A 16,861-nucleotide genomic window follows, 5' to 3' on the forward strand; every position below is an offset into this window, starting at 1 on the left:
TCATTCATTTTCATGGTGTTTCGCGATTGGTGGTCATACTTCCACCTGAGATAACAAAGGTGCTGATGCAAAAGGAGCGGGCTCTCATGCAACCAAGTTGAATTTCTTGCTGAGCGCCATCAACTATAGCTTTTTGCTGCTATACTACTACTACAGATGTACTGGTTAATAGTTCTATTCTTTACAAAAATACCCAATGAAACAATGAATGCTGCCTACTAAACATCCTCACTAGGTCTTCAGGCACGTCATTCCTTTAAAAAAATACAAATAGCTTTCTACAAGTGTTCTGCTATTCGCTTACATTGACAGTCTTCGATGGTTTCTGACTTTTTTTTAAATGTAGAATGCTTAAAACTAATATTTATGCCCCTGTCCTTTTGACACAGAGGCACATAGCTATGTAGCTCTAAGGAACATTAACAGCAAGAAAAGTGTCACAATTTCATTAATTATACCTAAAATGTGCTTATTCCTGATTGCTTACTTTAGGCGTACGTAACTGCAAAATTGAGGCCTAGGAATAGTGAAGTGATACCCCCTTAGCAGAAATTCTAGGACTAGCACAACTTTTGAGATATCCAAGCCCAAAATCTGTTATAAAATACCTCGGCATTCCGGATAAAATTATTGTGAACTGTGAGAAGCTTGTATTTGGGAGCTGTTAACTGATAACTCCAATATATTTTGTTGCACATTCTAAGGTCGCATGTCTCAGAAGTGGTGCTAGTCTAATGATTTCTGCTAACCATGCATAACTTCCCTACTGCCCTCTTTTGATTTGCACAAATGTGTGCCCTATGATTAGTAATTCAAAGGTTAATTGGCACATTCTAGGTAATTAGCTGTATCAGCATTGCAATTTCGTCCTGCTAATGTCTGCTTAGATATAAGGGTGTGCTTCTTTTTTTTTTTTTAAGTGTTCCGCATAAGGAGAGACACCTGGTACTCATCGTTGTAATGCATTTTATGAAAGACGCAGAGGCACTACAGTTTTCGGCCAGTTGCCAAAATCTAGAAGGTCCATTGTCACCTGTATAATTCTTGCTCCTTTTCAGACTTACCAAGCCTTCAGTTGTGGTAAGACCAGCATTTTTGGTATGCCAGAAGCATAATTTACCAACCTAGCTCGCCATAATGTTTCCCACTTGTGTCCCGTCAGCACTAACCAAACACGCGTCAGGTTGGAAAGAAAAATTTGGCGACGTTTCACTTCGTGAATGCGGGTTACACGCAAGTGTATGGACGCCGTGAATTCGCACAATGAGCACCGCGGCGGTGACGCATGAACGAAAAGGGCACAAATGTTGTCGCGGACACTACATTGATCTCGACGATGCGACGCCTGGTGTGCCACAGGGAAAGCACGCATTGCTACACATGCGAAGAAGTGATGCTGCGAACATGCACACTGAGCATTGTGGCATCAAAGCACAGATGGAAGGGGTGCGAACGCGGCGATTCTCTTCTCATGCTCCAGGCGGCTTCCTCCTCCGGCGCTCACTTCTCTCGCGGCTACAAAATTTCGCTCGGGAAGTTTTCAACTAATTGTGTTCCAGCACATACTGCATTTTACTGATTATAGATGGTGAACTCCCAATGAGTGTTGCTTTGGAATGAGCACTCAAGATGATACCAGTTTTGAGATATTTAGATAAATAGCCTGTTGTGTTGTATTCATGCCGGAAGTCACTGGCGCTCAGCTTTCCCAGTTTTTGTACCTTCCTATGGCTTACCAAAGCTGGTGCTGCCAAGTTTTACCACTCAGATGAGAACTAGCACATCCAGCATAATGTAGGTTGCTTAGAACCTCAAACACAACTTGTAGCTGGTGTCGTTAGCTTTGTAATAAGTTAGTCCATGTTTTAGACATTACAGTGGCTCAACGAAAGCTGCCATTGACCACTGAGTGTGGCTGCATGCAACTCTGAGGTGGATGCCAGCATTCCTTCTGATGCATTTTCATGCTTTTTGGGGGCTCGCATACTGCTTGCTGCATTCTCCTGTTCTTTTTATTGCGTGCAGCCTGGACCCAAGCAACGCAAGTGCAAGAAGGGGTACACGCAGGGTGGAACAGCGGCCCGAGAATGTGGAGCCCGGCTACGACATGGACGTTGACGAGATAGCGGAGTCGGACGTGGAGGTGAGAGCCTGTGTCCACCTCTGCCGTGGCTTTCTTGTGCCGGCGTTTTCAGTAGATGAGCTTTATAAAAGTACAGGGCCACAGTGGAGCTGCTTGTGAATCCTTGGTCACAAAGGAAACGGCAACGCCATAGTAGTGCAAACATGTAAAAACAGCATTTATTGCTCCTTCTATACGACACGCCGGCTAGCCTAAATGCTCAGAGGAATAGTTCCTTGATGGGGGACACGCTGTGCGATTAGATTTTCGACTTGCCATGCAGGGTCACCGTGCGATTGTTCGCCCCTGCCTAACATTGACACTTTCTATGTGTAGGGTCTCGGTGTTGGTACTGCAGTCAGTAAGATTAAAGCGTTGAAGCAGGACCGGATTTATCGAAAAACATACAGAAAATACAAATATGTATTGGAAATGTTGTGCGCTTCAAGATTCACTTGTGGCACGTTGCCTTACGCCCGTATTCAATGACGCAATTTAAGTTGAAGTCCATGCTTGACTTGATCTGAGTGACGCCTGCCATGAACATGCCCAGGATGCTCATTGCATTTCCTCTGGCACGTTAACGACTGCTGTGATTTAAATCAAGTCAAGCGTGGGCTTTCAACTTAAAGGGCCCTTCACCAGGTCTCGCCACTTTGAGCAGACAGAGCATACATTGTGCGATAACGATCGTTTCTGGAAAGTGTTACATCACTACGCGCTGCAGAAAGACCTGAAATTTCAAACTGAACACCGTTTTCCCTTCTCCTCGCGGCCGTTGCACTCCAAGCCAAGGAGGACTTACACATGCTAGTGCGCCTATGTACACATGTTTGCACTGTGACGTCGCTCGTGGTGACACGTGACTTCAAGAATTATTCAAGGTAACATCTGTTATTTGTGTAAAATGCTGCTTGAATAGACGAATTAAAGCTTTGAGAAATAATCAAACACACAAACCAAATTTCTGCATGTTTTTGTTTTACTTCGCACCACAGCAAGAGAGATGTACTTCCCTTCCCTCTGCTTATTCCCGCATCGTGCAGTAGCGCACACAGACACCGAAACTATGTCTTTTTCTGCCGTGTTCCAGCAATTGGATCATGCTCTGTGATCCACTTTTCTGCCTCAGTATTTGTGTAGCAGTGAATTATGCCACTAATCAGGTGTCCTCGTGCACAGCATGCAAAATCATGTGCTGTGCAAAACAAGACAATCACAGCAGCTCGTGTGTGACGCCGTCGGCGGAAATGCGCGCCGCAAAAAAAGCGAGGAGGGAAAAAAATGAAGGCAGGGTTTGTAACGTATGCGTCACATGATCCTCGAGCTCCGCTAGTGGAGGACACAGGGAAGGTATTTCGCTTGTGAAGACTAAACGGGGTGAGTGGAGAGAGTGTCTCGCTTGGCAGTGGAGCTCGCCTGCTGAAATCGGGTTCGCGGTACTGAAGTATTTATATATCGACTATTAATGAGCAGATTTGGAAAATTTTTGCGGCAGAATGCTCCCTAGAGGACACGTAACAACTTTCAGCGTATAACCAAAACTTGCTATAGGGCCTGGTGAGGGGCCCTCTAAGTTGTGTTCTTGAATACAGAGGTTAATGCTTCTGTTTGGACAGGCCTGCCATTGGGCCCTATGAGTTTTCAAAATCAATAAAATGTGCATATCTAGGAACTAGAAAAGTTGTGGTTAGTATTTTTTTGCTAAAGCGAGGTAACGCAAAACAAAGCAGGTAACACACTTCGACAGTTTTATGGGTATTACTGCGCTGAACAGCGCTACGACATAGAAACTTGTTGGCAAGATGCAGGCAGTCTTCTTGACCTTGTGCAGTACCATGTCTAACGTTAGCATTATGTGTTTCAAATACTTAATGTTAAGTCCAGCGCACTGAATGTAGAAAAAAAAAAGGGGCTAAAGCAAAAAAAATAAGTTCACATTCGTGGCAAGGAACGTACGTATAATATTGCAAGGTGCACTTATGACCTTCTCAAACCCTGTGTTCATTGTTGCAGTTTAAAAAACAGTGTTATCATTAAAAGTTTTCAAAATAAAATTGTGAACAATGAGCAAAAAAAGAAGCAAATGATGCCCATGGCACCTCATGCAGACTTGTAAGCGTTACATCAAAAAAAGTAATTGATCACAGTGACCTATTACAAACCTGTGAAAGTGATTGAGCAATTAATCTATTACTTTTTGCTGTTTCCTCCCAATTCTTACTGACATTGCACAATACTGTAAGTAGAATGAGTTGGCCTAGCTCTTTCATTGTGTCTCTACAGCCTTTCACAGGTTGCTTATCTTCACTAAAAGTTGTTGTTCTTTTTTTTAATTTTCATTGGTCATCTTCCTTCGTTTCATGCGAAAACGTCAGCTGCAACACTGAAAACTCACTTGATGGTCACACTAGGGGGAAGAGTGCTGTTGTGACGTACAAACACTTCGGGGGGTGCGAGATTGCAGTGACCGAATGCCTCCATGTTCGCGTGTTTGTCCTCTATGGAGCACAGTACTTTATTTTTGCTGGTGCTTGGAGAAGGCGCTTCCGATAAGGCCAATGAAAAAAAAACTGGAAAAAAAATTGTCCACAGGTGATTTTCTGGCATCAATGGCCCAAGTGGCCAACGCTATCAAGCCATAGAATCGCCGGTTTAATTCATTGGTCATCCTCTGTGGTGGAGTTCTTGCCAATGCCTACACTAGACTTAATCTGAGGAATTGTAAGAGGCCCCCCAGCAGTAGTAGTTCACGTTTCCCATAGAAATGCAAAACCACCGCGAGCTGCAGCACTCAGTTCTGACAATACAGGAAGCGACCTATCGTTTGAATTAAGAAACAAGTACTGAGCACCCAGATTTTCTTTTCTTAACATGTGACCGTGGACGTTTTACTGTAGTTCCCGCCAAATTTAAGTGCTTGAAGCTGCGTCACCTGTTACACTTTATCTCGTCAGTAATGTAACTGGTTATGTGTAAATGATTAATGAAAAAAACTTAAATGTAACGGAATTATAGTGAGCGTTAGAGTAAAAAAGTAATTGGATTATTCCAAAACTACCAATAAATGTGATTGATTACAAGTAATTAACCACATTTAATTTGTTATGCACAAGCCTGACCTTATCTGAATAACTATCATTTTGTTGCTGCCGCTATTTGAGAAAGTTGGTACTACCGTACTTACTCATATAATGATCCCACTTTCCTGTAAAAAAATATTGGCGCAAATTCAGAGGTGCGATCATTACGCTGCTTAAATTTCTTGCAAAAAGAAAAAAATTTTCATCCCACGTTTGCTGTGGAATGACAACAGATCAGCAGACAGGTGGCTGCCACTGTAACAGTGCAGGACACCAAAACAACAATGGCAGCCAGCGGGGCAAGCCAAACTCGCCGAACGCGGTTTTTTTTTTTTTTTCTTCTCATGAGTACATTACGTGCATTGAAACAGTTTCTTCAGTATCAGTAATCCATAATATCGTAAATATCAGTAAGCTTGCAACAATAACTTAGCCATGTCCACTTTGAGGGGACAGAAACCGGTGAGCGCGCTTAGCTTCCAGTGTAGAAACACATGGCGGGCATGCTGCGGAAACTGCAACATTTGTCCTCACTACTATCCTAATATGGCACGTTTCCGCTAAGGGTGGGCGAATGTCTTAGCTGTGTTAAAAGCGTCGGCATATAAATAGGTTACACTCCAAACGTATCAGTGTAAACATGGCTACTGTCGTTGCCGCTCGCAATTTGTTCCGTGCCCACGAGTGCAGAGGAGGAGAATCGAAAGGCACCTTTTTTGTTGTTATTTTTGTTGACCACAACCGTTATAGAGCCTACAAATAATAAAGCCAAGGCAAGTTTGGTTATAGCTTTTTTTTTTCATAGAAGTGCGGAAAGCGATGAAAGGTATGAAATGGGGCATCTGCTTAAGAATGCTTGGTGAGTGCAGACCACTTGGTATGTCTTGAAGAGTCGTTCACGTAGCATTCGACAGATGTTAATCGCGATCGTCACTAGCTAGACTTGGCAAAAGACATATTGCTGCTGAAAGTTCGGGGTGCGATCATTACACGGGAAAGAAAAAAGATCGAATTTTGACGACAAAATTCAGGGGTGCAGTCATTGCGTGATTGCGATCATTATGCAAGTAAATACGGTATAAGAAGCAGTAGCAGCTCTTGCAGTCTACAGGCTAGAAGGAATTATGCAAACGAAGACTCATCTTAATGTTTCTTGTTTAGCAGGACCATAGTTGTTGTGCAGACCAATCGCGTTCCCTAACAAATGCACGGAGATCACTTATGCACCATAATTAGTAGCCATTGAGTAAGCATGTGCCAGCTTAGGTAACTTAAGTGTTGTATCAATTTAGGCGTATAAATTTATTATTTGAAGTTGACGTCACAAGACGAAACATGAACAATCTGATCATGTTTGAACTCCTCTAAAACTATTTGCAGCTCCACACTATTGCCGTTTCCTCTTTCAATGAGCACTAGACTCTACTACATGCATTTAAGACATCCTGTTCCATTTTTTTTTTCTTCATATATTTCAATGTTATCGTGCACCAGATTGATCATACCACTTTATAGTCTGCATGTGTCAAATAATGTAAACAAGTGTTTGTTGCCCAGCAGGTGCTGCGAAATTTATCATTTCACTTTTTATATATTGGGAATGTTCTATTTTATTTTATTATTTATTTATTAATGCTGCAGTCGCATCTATGGGCATTTTAGCAGGGTGGTTTACAAAGTACAACAGTCAACTAAGTTTGCAAAAACAGTCAATCAATACAGGTTTCACGTAAACCTGATAACGCGACAAAATATGCAATTCAGTCACATTAAACTAGATACAAATGATGCTAGCATTGGTGACAGCTCATTTTACTGCTTTTCCTTCTTCGTTTCATTTCAGAATGAACTTGAAGAAAGTGAAGTGGAAGCTGTCTGGTCAGACGTCGAGTACTCCTACAATTGAAGGACTCTCGTGGCATGGACAGCTTGGTGCGGTTATGTGATTGGTGTCGTGTACATCTACGTGAACATGCACACACTGCGTGCACCGCTGTCTGCGCAATTTGTGGGTGGATGGTGAAACGAATGCTGCCTGGCTGTCAGTCGAGCACTACTTCACCAGTAGTGCTTAGCAGTGAATTGGAGATTATATAAGGAACGACCGGGGTTCAGCAACCTTGTAGGAGTTTCATTTTATGACTATCTTTGACTTCACAAGAGAGATATAAAGATCTACTGGAGGAGATTGTTGTGGAGGTGTCGCCCACTGACATGTGCCAAATCATGTTTCACAAGGTGTGGCTCGTGAAAGAATTATGCCAGTATTATGTTTTGAAAACCATGACTCCGAATATTTGCCATGTTGCATGCTTGTTTTTTCTTTGGGGGGGGGGATACTACGGTTATATTTTTACTGATTGTTTTTCGTTAAGTGAAACTCTGAAATCTAGAAAAAATACTGGTAAACCTTAGGGTGCCCTAAAATATTTAATTTAATAGTTTTCTATTCTTCGTTAATAGTTTTTTATATTATAACAGCTATAGTTAGCTAAATGGAGAGCAAGCCAGCAGGCATACTTTTGTGGGAGGATCTTCTGAACTGTTAGGTTATAACTGACCATAGAATACATATAATGTTTCACATTAACTGCGACATAGTTTGCTCCAGCTTATGTGGCAGTTGCTGCAGTACACTGTTACTCCATTTAGTGCTCACTTTTGCTCAAATAAAGTCTAGCCAGAGGCGTAGCATTCACCTATGCTGCCTGGTTTGCTATCAGGACACAAATGTTAGTTTGTGTGCCTGCTAGTGATGCAAAATTATTGGTAAATTGACTATCGGTAGTACTATTGATACTACAGCTGTAGTTTGCCACTGACAATGCAATCGATAGTTTTTTCCATTCTTGGCTAGTGATCAATTTAAATCTTGATATAACAAAATCTGTAAATTCGGCAATTTACTCTGCTACATAAAAATTTTGTTACATTGGAATGCAACCTTTTATGCAAATAAGTACAGTTTCCGATGAGTTTTTCTCACCCAGCAGGAGCAGCAAGATTTTTCAGTTTGTCTGGCAATCTGAAAATGCAAGTTTGAATTTTAAATATTCATTCTGTTGAATCAGAGAGTTGGCCATGAAAGATACGGTATCATGTCGTACCAACTATGTCTTCACGTCGGCAGTACGATGCAAAGCCAGCCACACCTTCACATCCACTCTGCCGGCGTGGCTGATTGTGCCACCTGCAGTCGGATGACAATCATGAAAAGTGCCGGCAGTGGGGAGTGAGTGCATTGTCTGCCTCTCGCTTCAACGTGTCTCCAAAACTCTAGATACACAACCTCCACTACTGAACATACGGCAAGACAGCGTACATGGCCCCACGTCATCTCGGTACGTTGCAGATTGCCTCTAAAACAGGATGCACGGGCTGCGTAGGCAGTCAGCCATGCTGACATCCATGCGAAGTCACAGCTGCGCTGAAAATAGAAACGTTTGTCAACCTGCCCCTCTCGCCTTCTCACGCACACGCTCTCCTCCCCCTTTCCCCTTGTTTGTGCTTTAAAACAGTGCTCTCGAGTCACCATTCCTCTCAGCTGACCCTCGCAAGGCTTCACTCGCACCCAAAGCATGCGGCATGCGATAGGATCTTATCGCTCACATTTGGACTTTATAGGAACGCAATCCTGCTCAGCTTCGGCAATCGCTCTTGGTCGCACGGCATGCAATTTCAGAGGTGCATTCACAAGCAGCCACTTATTTGACCATTGCAGCCATGGAATTTTCCATTTATTGTCTATATTCTTTCATGGCAGCAATCACCTGCCATGGTAGCGTAGTGGCTTTGGAACTAGGAAGTGTGAAATTTGAAGGGTGTGGGACTGACTTCTAACTGTGGCGGCTGCATTTTGAAGGAGGCTAAATGCAAAAATGCTCATGTACCATGCGCGTTAAAAAACCCCAGTGGTCAGAATTAATCCAGAGTCCCGTACTACAGTGTGCCTCATAGTAATATTGCGGTTTTGGCACATAATTCCTCAGTATATTCTTTTACTAGTGCTGGCAGGGAAGTTTTGTTATATTGATATTGTGTATAAACACCTCACTATATTAGATTCTAAATACATGGTGTTCTATGGACAAGAAGTTATAAAGAGGTAACTGCTTAATTATATGTATATAGAATTTCATTATACTGAAGTTCTTTATATAGAGTTTTAATTGCACTACGAGAAATTTAGCAATAACTGATCATTATACGTAACGCTTGCTTCGTGCAGTCGGAAACAGGGAACCTTGCCGAGTTTTTGTTGCGGTGTTTTCTGGAAGTGTGTCACATGATCTTACATTATCGATAGTAGTATCGATAGTGTGCTTAATAGTATTACCAATATCAATAGTTTGCTATTGATGCTACTATATAGGTACTAGTGATAGATCAGTAAGGACTTGACTATGGATAGTACCTATAGTGCAATCGATAGTTTTTTATCACTAGTGCCTGCTCACAGCAGCCGCATTGCAAGAGGTGTAGAGCGGTGTTCAAAGAGAAGATGAGCAAAGCACGCATCCTGTGCGGCATGCGCACAAAATAGAGATTAAAGAGAAAAACAAGCCGACGCACTGGCTCTCTTGTTCAAAGGCCTTGCGCTAAAACGAAGCCTGCCCTTTCCATTAAAGGGGTCCTGAACCACTCCTCGAGCTTCGTGAAAAAAACAGTCCGCGGATAGCATATGCTACTGTGAACGCCTCAGGCAAATTTTGCAGTCGTGCGTGGTGCATGGAGCTCGCAAGCAGTGCACAAAGTCACTTTTCTCGCAAATGCTCTTTTTTCAACAAAAGCCTACTCCTCACTATTTTCTGGATGCTTTATTTCCTAATAAAGTGGATATCCATATGCGGCTGCTATTGGCCAATAACTGACATCAATCAAGAAGGCTGTTTAGATCGGCTTGCTTCTTCCTATGCTTACTGTCTATTTACTGACACAGTTTAATAAATGGGCTGAAGTAAGCAAAAGTCTGCTTTTTAATTTCGATAATTACTACATACTGCTCACGTTCAACCCCAACTGGTCGCGTAGGAAGTAAACTTTAGCCACCCTGCTTATCCCCTTCGGGCACTGTGTACACAGTTGTGTACGCCAAGATAGCATGTAAAAAAAAAAGCAGCAATCAAAATCATTGCAATTAGTGTATGCGTAGAAACAGTTCTGATTGAATCTGACATGAAAATTAAAATGTGTAAACTGTTTTAGCAAAACAAGTTGTAAAGTAGATGGCTGGATGTTCGCACTCAATGTCAATAGATTGTCACGTAACTGGTTCACTTCTTTCGATGTTTCTCGCAGTGTTTTACACCAGATATGTTTTTTGAGTGGCTGGATAGGTTTCTTGCCCTGACGTTCCTGTAGAGTGTTTTCGCATGGAGTCCACAGTTTGAAAACATGATAAAACTCACTGAAGAATTGGAAATTTTTTATTCGTTACCCAGCTGTGCAATTTTCATGATCGTGAAGATGCAAGAAATCTGGTGAAACAAAATTTTTATTGGACAGAATTAATTTGCACCTGAAGGAATTACCGGTGTGAGACATCAGCGCTCGTTAATTTCAACTAATTTTGAACACTCAACCAGCCTCCAACCACGCAAAACTTAAGGCCAGAGCCCTTACTCCTGGCTGCTCCCAGTTAGATGCCTTGGCAGGCTTTGCTTCATATTGAGCAATTGATAGCGATTCAAAAATGTGCAAGTTGCATGTGGCTACTATCTGTCGGTCAAGTTAGTGCAGGACAAAGCCAGTCCGTACCACATACCACGGCCAGACTGGAACATATGAGCGTGAGTGCACACTCAAGCCTGTCGTGCACAAAGCAAACGCTGTGCATATGCATTGCAGTTGCATGTAACTGCAGTTTGCTACGTAGCGCAGATACTGTGGCCTCTGCGGGATGCCGCAATGAGTCTGCTGGCTAAGCGTGCTGCGGCTCTCTGTGGACAACCACGTTTGGCACGTCGTAGGTGCCAAAATCTGAAGTGGTGCCATCTACATGAGCATCCAAAATCAAATTTTAACTGTACGCCATGGTGACGTTGAGCAGGCAAAGCATTGTGGGCATGTTCTGCTCTGCCATAGCCTTTACTGCAAAAGTCATTGAAGAAGAAGCAGAAGCACCACGAATGAGTTGCTTGATTTCCAATAATTGCGCTTCTGCTGAACGCATTGAAGTACTTTTTGTGGCAAGGTATTTCTGAAATAATCTATTTTAAATTTAAATATATTTCCGGACTTCCTTATTGGTTCGGGCGCCTTTAAGGAGCTGTTGGCCTTTACTTATCCTATATGTAACTTTTAGGTGTGGCAGGCTCATGGTATTTTAGGGTTCTAAATTTTAGCTGCCAAGAGGTGGCAAAAGGCACTTTATTCCTCTGTAGCTGCTCACTGCTATGTTAGTAAGGCACGCTTTTGTATAATCTGAAACAAATGAAGCAAGCAAGGATGTTAAGGGTTTTTGTAAATTATTTTGGACCAAGATATGGCATCTTGTTGCAAAATTCAAGCGAAAGCAATGCAATGATAAGCACAATTATTAGTTTTTCAATAGAATAAAAACTCATCTTGCTGCATGTTTGTGTGTACATACTAAATGAACATAGTCCGAACTAGAAAAGCAGGTTTCAAATCCTCCAACGCATTATTTTCTGTTCGACTGCAATAGGCTGTCTTAATAATTACAAGACTAGCTTTCCTGTGAGGCAGATCATCACTCTAATGGGGGCAGTCATTCTTGCAGTCACCGCTGCAAGCACAGTTTGAATGTCTTATGACATGGGAAATGTAGACATGGCTGCCGTAGTGAAAGCTTGCATGAAGGGACCAGTTCCAGTATGGGCAGACAGCACTTCTGAAACAGGAGTGGTGCTACCAGTAGCTTAACAAATCTACAATGCAGAGAAGAGCACTTGCAAACTAGAAAAAGGTTCTGTATACATAGAGCAACCTTGTAGTTTGTGGTAGCAAAAGCTTTCATCAAGACCACTGCATAAAATGCTGACATCTCAAGTGCTGTCGCATTTATAGATTTAAAATAAAATGTAACAATTTCCTTCAGTTAATATAGGTCTAACAGAAACCCAAGGGAACTCCAGATTCCAGTGAGCATCCTTCCCTTAAATGTATTTCTGCTAATATCAGTATGAAATTTGCAACATAAGTAAGCAGATAACATTAGCATAATCACATGGCCCATGCTTGAAAAAAAAAAAAGCCAAGCTCCAAGAAACTCCTGCAATCAGCCCTGGATTTTTCCATATCAGTATAAACATATTTTGCTTGATATACTTAGAAAAAAAAATGAAAATTTTTTTTACAATTTTTGGCTGTTTTTGGTTGTACTGGTACCAAATTACGCTGTTGGGACTCAAATGGTAAATTGTGAACTGACACCTAATTTATTCTTTGATACACGAATAACTGTCTTTGTATTTATGTTGGCACAGGCTGCAAAAGTTGCTGCATGGTTGTCTAACATAATGTTGGTTTTGTATCATTCAAACAAAGAAATACAGCCTTGGGGAATGAGAAAGCTTATCCCTCCACAGATGCCGAAACCTTCACTTCTCCAACTTACTGGATGTCAGTCCGTGTAGATACTGTTTGGTCTAGCCCAATTGAAATGGTGCAATTCACTATGCAGGATAAGCCATGAATTGGGCATTGCAAGGTGGTGATGAAGATGATCATTTCCATAATAAAGTGCATAACCACAACGGCGGATTGGCCAATTAAGTGGGCAGTATTCCTAAAGTAAAATTAGAATAAATGAAAGCGATTAAAAAATACGCAGAAATTGTGCAGTACTGCTTGAAGATAAAATGACACGGTTCCTCCAAAGGATTTTCAGCTTTATTTTAATGCTCAAGGCCACCGAGACCCCGGTGTCGTTACATAGCATAAGCTTTTGTGTCTGAATGTTCAAAGAGAAAATTTTCACAAAATTTCCCAAAATTTTTACAAATGAACTATCATGAATGCCTTGCTCAACAGAATTAGACCTGAAAACAGCAAAGGTGCCTTATCAAAGTGCTTGCAAAGTTCTCTTCAGCTTGCATATTGCAAAATGCATTCGAAATTTCTGAAAAACAGGGAAGATCAGGTAACTGACAGATTTCCTACGGACAGCTTTTATAGTAGAGTCATACATTTGAATATCACTCAGTGGCATCACAGTTGCGCTTTTTGGCTGTCCAGGTTCACTTTTATATGTGAAATTGGTCGGAATTCATCACACTGTAAAATTTTAGCAGTATCAACTTTTCGCATTTTTAAAAATTGTTGTGAGCACCACAGGTGGCGCTGAAATCAATCACATGGTTCTTTCGGTCAAAAAGTTAATAATGTAATTTGCATAATTATTTGCCCAAATATCACCTTGAGTCACTTTCAATGTATGTGTCGCAAAAGCAATCCAGAGGAAACCTTGATTACCTGGTCTTCCCAATTTTTAAAGAATTTCGAGCACATTTCGGGAAACACCAGGTATAGAAACCAATGTGACAGTACTGCATAGCTAAGAAGCATTTCTGTTACAACCAATGAGTCCTGGCACTGTTAAATTTACACATTGCAAAAGGAGCAATGATCTCCAGCAAAAATTAATTTGCCAACATTTCTACTTTTTTTGTTGCTATTCAGTGCAGTTTCATTGCAAAAATAAATGAACCTCAGCACTCGAGAAGTTGGGCACTGACACTGTGCCAAAGAGAAATGACGATTTCCAGTGCAATATTTTTTTTTCCTGGTTTGCTTATTTGCCACAAGCTGTTTGTGTGCTTCCACAAATTAGTAATTTTAGCACTATACAGCATTGCTTGTCGCATTTGACCCGAGCTCCTGGCGATTGCATTAGATTATGCAAGCTTTGCATTGGACTAAAATCTTTCTTCCTGTTTACTTCTATTTATTCTTGCAAAACTAACGATGTAATGGTTTAAAGAGAGACGCAGCTGTCGCATTTCGAAAAATGGCCATAAGATCAATTTTTTTTAAATCACATTTTCAGTTTGTACAACTTTTTCTATCTCTCCAAATTATACTGAAAACCATTTAGAAGGGCTCTAAAAATTTTTGCATTAGCCAAGGTGGCGAAGAATTTCATGTAAATCACCTAAAAACAATGTTTTTCTCAAGATAAAGTTAGCGTAATAGCAGGGTTAAGGGAAGTACTGTTACCATTCCGCAAACTAACTTTGCCAAAAGCATGTAGTTTATGTGCGGGACGTACACTATTTAATTACGCTTTAAATTTCGCATACATAGCGCACCTAAGTGATTCTATCTATTCGCCATGCTTGGCGTGTGCGTCTGAAAAGTGTGAGGTGCAGCGCAACGAACGCCGGGAGGGTGTTTTATTTCTATGCGGCGAAATCAGTACAAGCTGTCGGCCATAACATCTGAGATGTCCTGATCTCAGAGGGCATACGCCGTCGCATGTATCTACCGTATTTACTCGCATAATGATCGCACTTTTTTTGTCAGAAAAATTGAAGCAAATTCAGGGGTGCGATCATTACGCTGGTTAAATTTCCCGGGAAAAAAAAATTTTTTTTTTTCGTCCGCGTTTGCTGCGGGATGCGAGATTGCGGGTGCGGGACACCAAAACAAAAATGGCGGCTAGCGGAGCGAGCCGAACGCGCCGAACGCGATTTTTTTTTTCTTCTCGTGAGTACATTACGTGCATTGAAACAGTTTCTTCCGTATTAGTGATGAATAATATCGTTAATATCGGCAAGTTTGCGGCAATAACGTAGCCATGTACACTTTGAGGGGACAGTAATAGGTGGGCGCGCTTAGCTTCCAGTGACCTGATGCTGCGGAAACTGCGGCATCTGTCTTCACTACTTTCCGCTAAGGGTGGGCGAATATCTTAGCTGTGTTACAAGCGTCGGCGTATGAATAGGGCACACTTTTAACGTATCAGAGTAAACGTGGCTACTATCATTGCCGCGCGCGATTTGTTGCGTGCTCACGAGTGCAAAAGCAGATGAAAAGAATCGAAATGCGCCTTTATTGTTTTTGTTGACATCAGCCATTATAAAGCCAACCCATAATAAAGGCAAGTTTGGTTGTACCTCATTTTGTCATGGAAGTGCGGAAAGTGATGAAAGTAATGAAATGAGGCATCTACTTAAGAATGTTTAGTGCGTGCAGGCCGCTTGGCTTGTCTTGAAGAGTCGTTCGCGTAGCATTCGACAGGTGGTAAGCGCGATCATTATTCGCTAGACTTAGCACACGACATATCGCTGCGGCAAGTTCGGGGTGCGATCATTACGCGGGAAATAAAAAAAAATCGAATTTTGACGACAAATTTTAGGGGTGCGATCATTACGCGAGTGCGATCATTATGCGAGTAAATACGGTATAAAAGTAAGCGAGTGAGTAGTCCTGATCCCTTTTGACTAATGGTAGACATTTCTCAATGCCACAGGATCTCCTAACTTCGTTGATAGGTGGCACTGCAATCCCAGAAATTTCACTCATTATGCTTTGACATGTCGAAACAAGAACAGATCTCGAAAACTCTGCAAGGTTATCCATAATACCCTGTCGCCGAAGAGGCTTGAGGCTAAGCAAAAGCCGTTTACACAGTCCTATGTTTCAAACGAAGTGAATTCTACAAAAGCAATGCCACATTCAGTTCGAAGCGGGTGGCCAGGATGATTGCTATGTTTTACATAAAACTACACAAACCACACAAAGACTGTAACATTAAGTCTGAGAAATAGCATGCGTACCCTAGACGCTATGGGTCATTTGGCATTCTGCGCATGCGTATTTCGATCCCGTTATTCCGCTAAGCCCACTATTACGCTAAACACGATGGATTAAAATTATTTTTAGCTTGTCCAATATTCGGGTAAACGCAAGCGGATAAGCGCAGGCAACACGATTACGCCACTGCCGAAAATTTACACCAGGGTCCGAAACGCACGTTTGGCTTAGCCACAGTGTGTTTGAGCCGTGCCTCTTTGATAAAACGCCCGACCGTCTGTATTTACCCGAATACCATACAGTCTCAAACTCAATTTTGTACACATAATTTTATGCACCACTGCTGCTTTTGCGCATGAAAGTGAAACGTCAGTCGGACACTGTGTGTACATCAAGTTTCCCCATCTTGTCTGACGAGCCGAATACGATGGCAACTCAAATTAAAAAATTAAATTATGTGGTATTATGTGCCAGTACATACAACGTTGTTACTATAAGGAACGCCATAGCAATGGAATATTTACTAATTTTTTACCACCACGGGTTACTTAACATGCACCTCAGTCTCGGTGCATGAAAGGTTTTTTTTTTTCTTTTTCTTTTTTCCCCCCTTATCGCTGGTACGGTACTACCGCACTTACCGTACAGTAACTTGCTACTCTCTCCAGCATAACGGCGCATCTGAATTTCGCTATCTTGGTCTCGTCGGAAAGCGCATTTCTCCGACTTTAAATTTGCCACTTTAGCTATCTCCATACAGAAACAAGCGCGCAAAACGTTACAGCGACGTTTCACTTCGTGAATGTGGGTGACGCGCAAGCGTTATCGGCCCTAGGTGAATCTAGACACCTAAACTAGGGAGTTTTAGAATAGGGGCCCCAATAGTTTCGGACCCCAAAGAGCTTTGCGGGCATTAGCGTTGGGGCATGCAGGAGTG

At 41.9% G+C, this 16,861-nt stretch overlaps 1 protein-coding gene across 2 annotated transcripts in view; it reads left to right on the forward strand.

Annotated features, from left to right (window-relative positions):
- The window catches only part of APC7 (anaphase-promoting complex subunit 7), a 46,383-nt gene extending 38,992 nt beyond the window's left edge, over window positions 1-7,391 (forward strand). Inside the window, exons 15-17 of one of the 2 annotated variants that reach the window (XM_065439933.1) lie at window positions 1,059-1,080; window positions 2,026-2,143; window positions 7,049-7,391. In XM_065439933.1, coding sequence (XP_065296005.1) covers window positions 1,059-1,080; window positions 2,026-2,118 — 115 coding nt within the window. In that variant the 3' untranslated portion in view covers window positions 2,119-2,143; window positions 7,049-7,391. The remainder of the gene's footprint in view (window positions 1-1,058; window positions 1,081-2,025; window positions 2,144-7,048) is intronic. The other variant, XM_065439932.1, reaches the window with a different exon arrangement.
- Window positions 7,392-16,861: the final 9,470 nt, after the last annotated feature.

The sequence above is a fragment of the Dermacentor albipictus genome, chromosome 2 (genome assembly GCF_038994185.2).
Source record: "Dermacentor albipictus isolate Rhodes 1998 colony chromosome 2, USDA_Dalb.pri_finalv2, whole genome shotgun sequence".
Lineage (NCBI taxonomy): Eukaryota > Metazoa > Arthropoda > Arachnida > Ixodida > Ixodidae > Dermacentor > Dermacentor albipictus.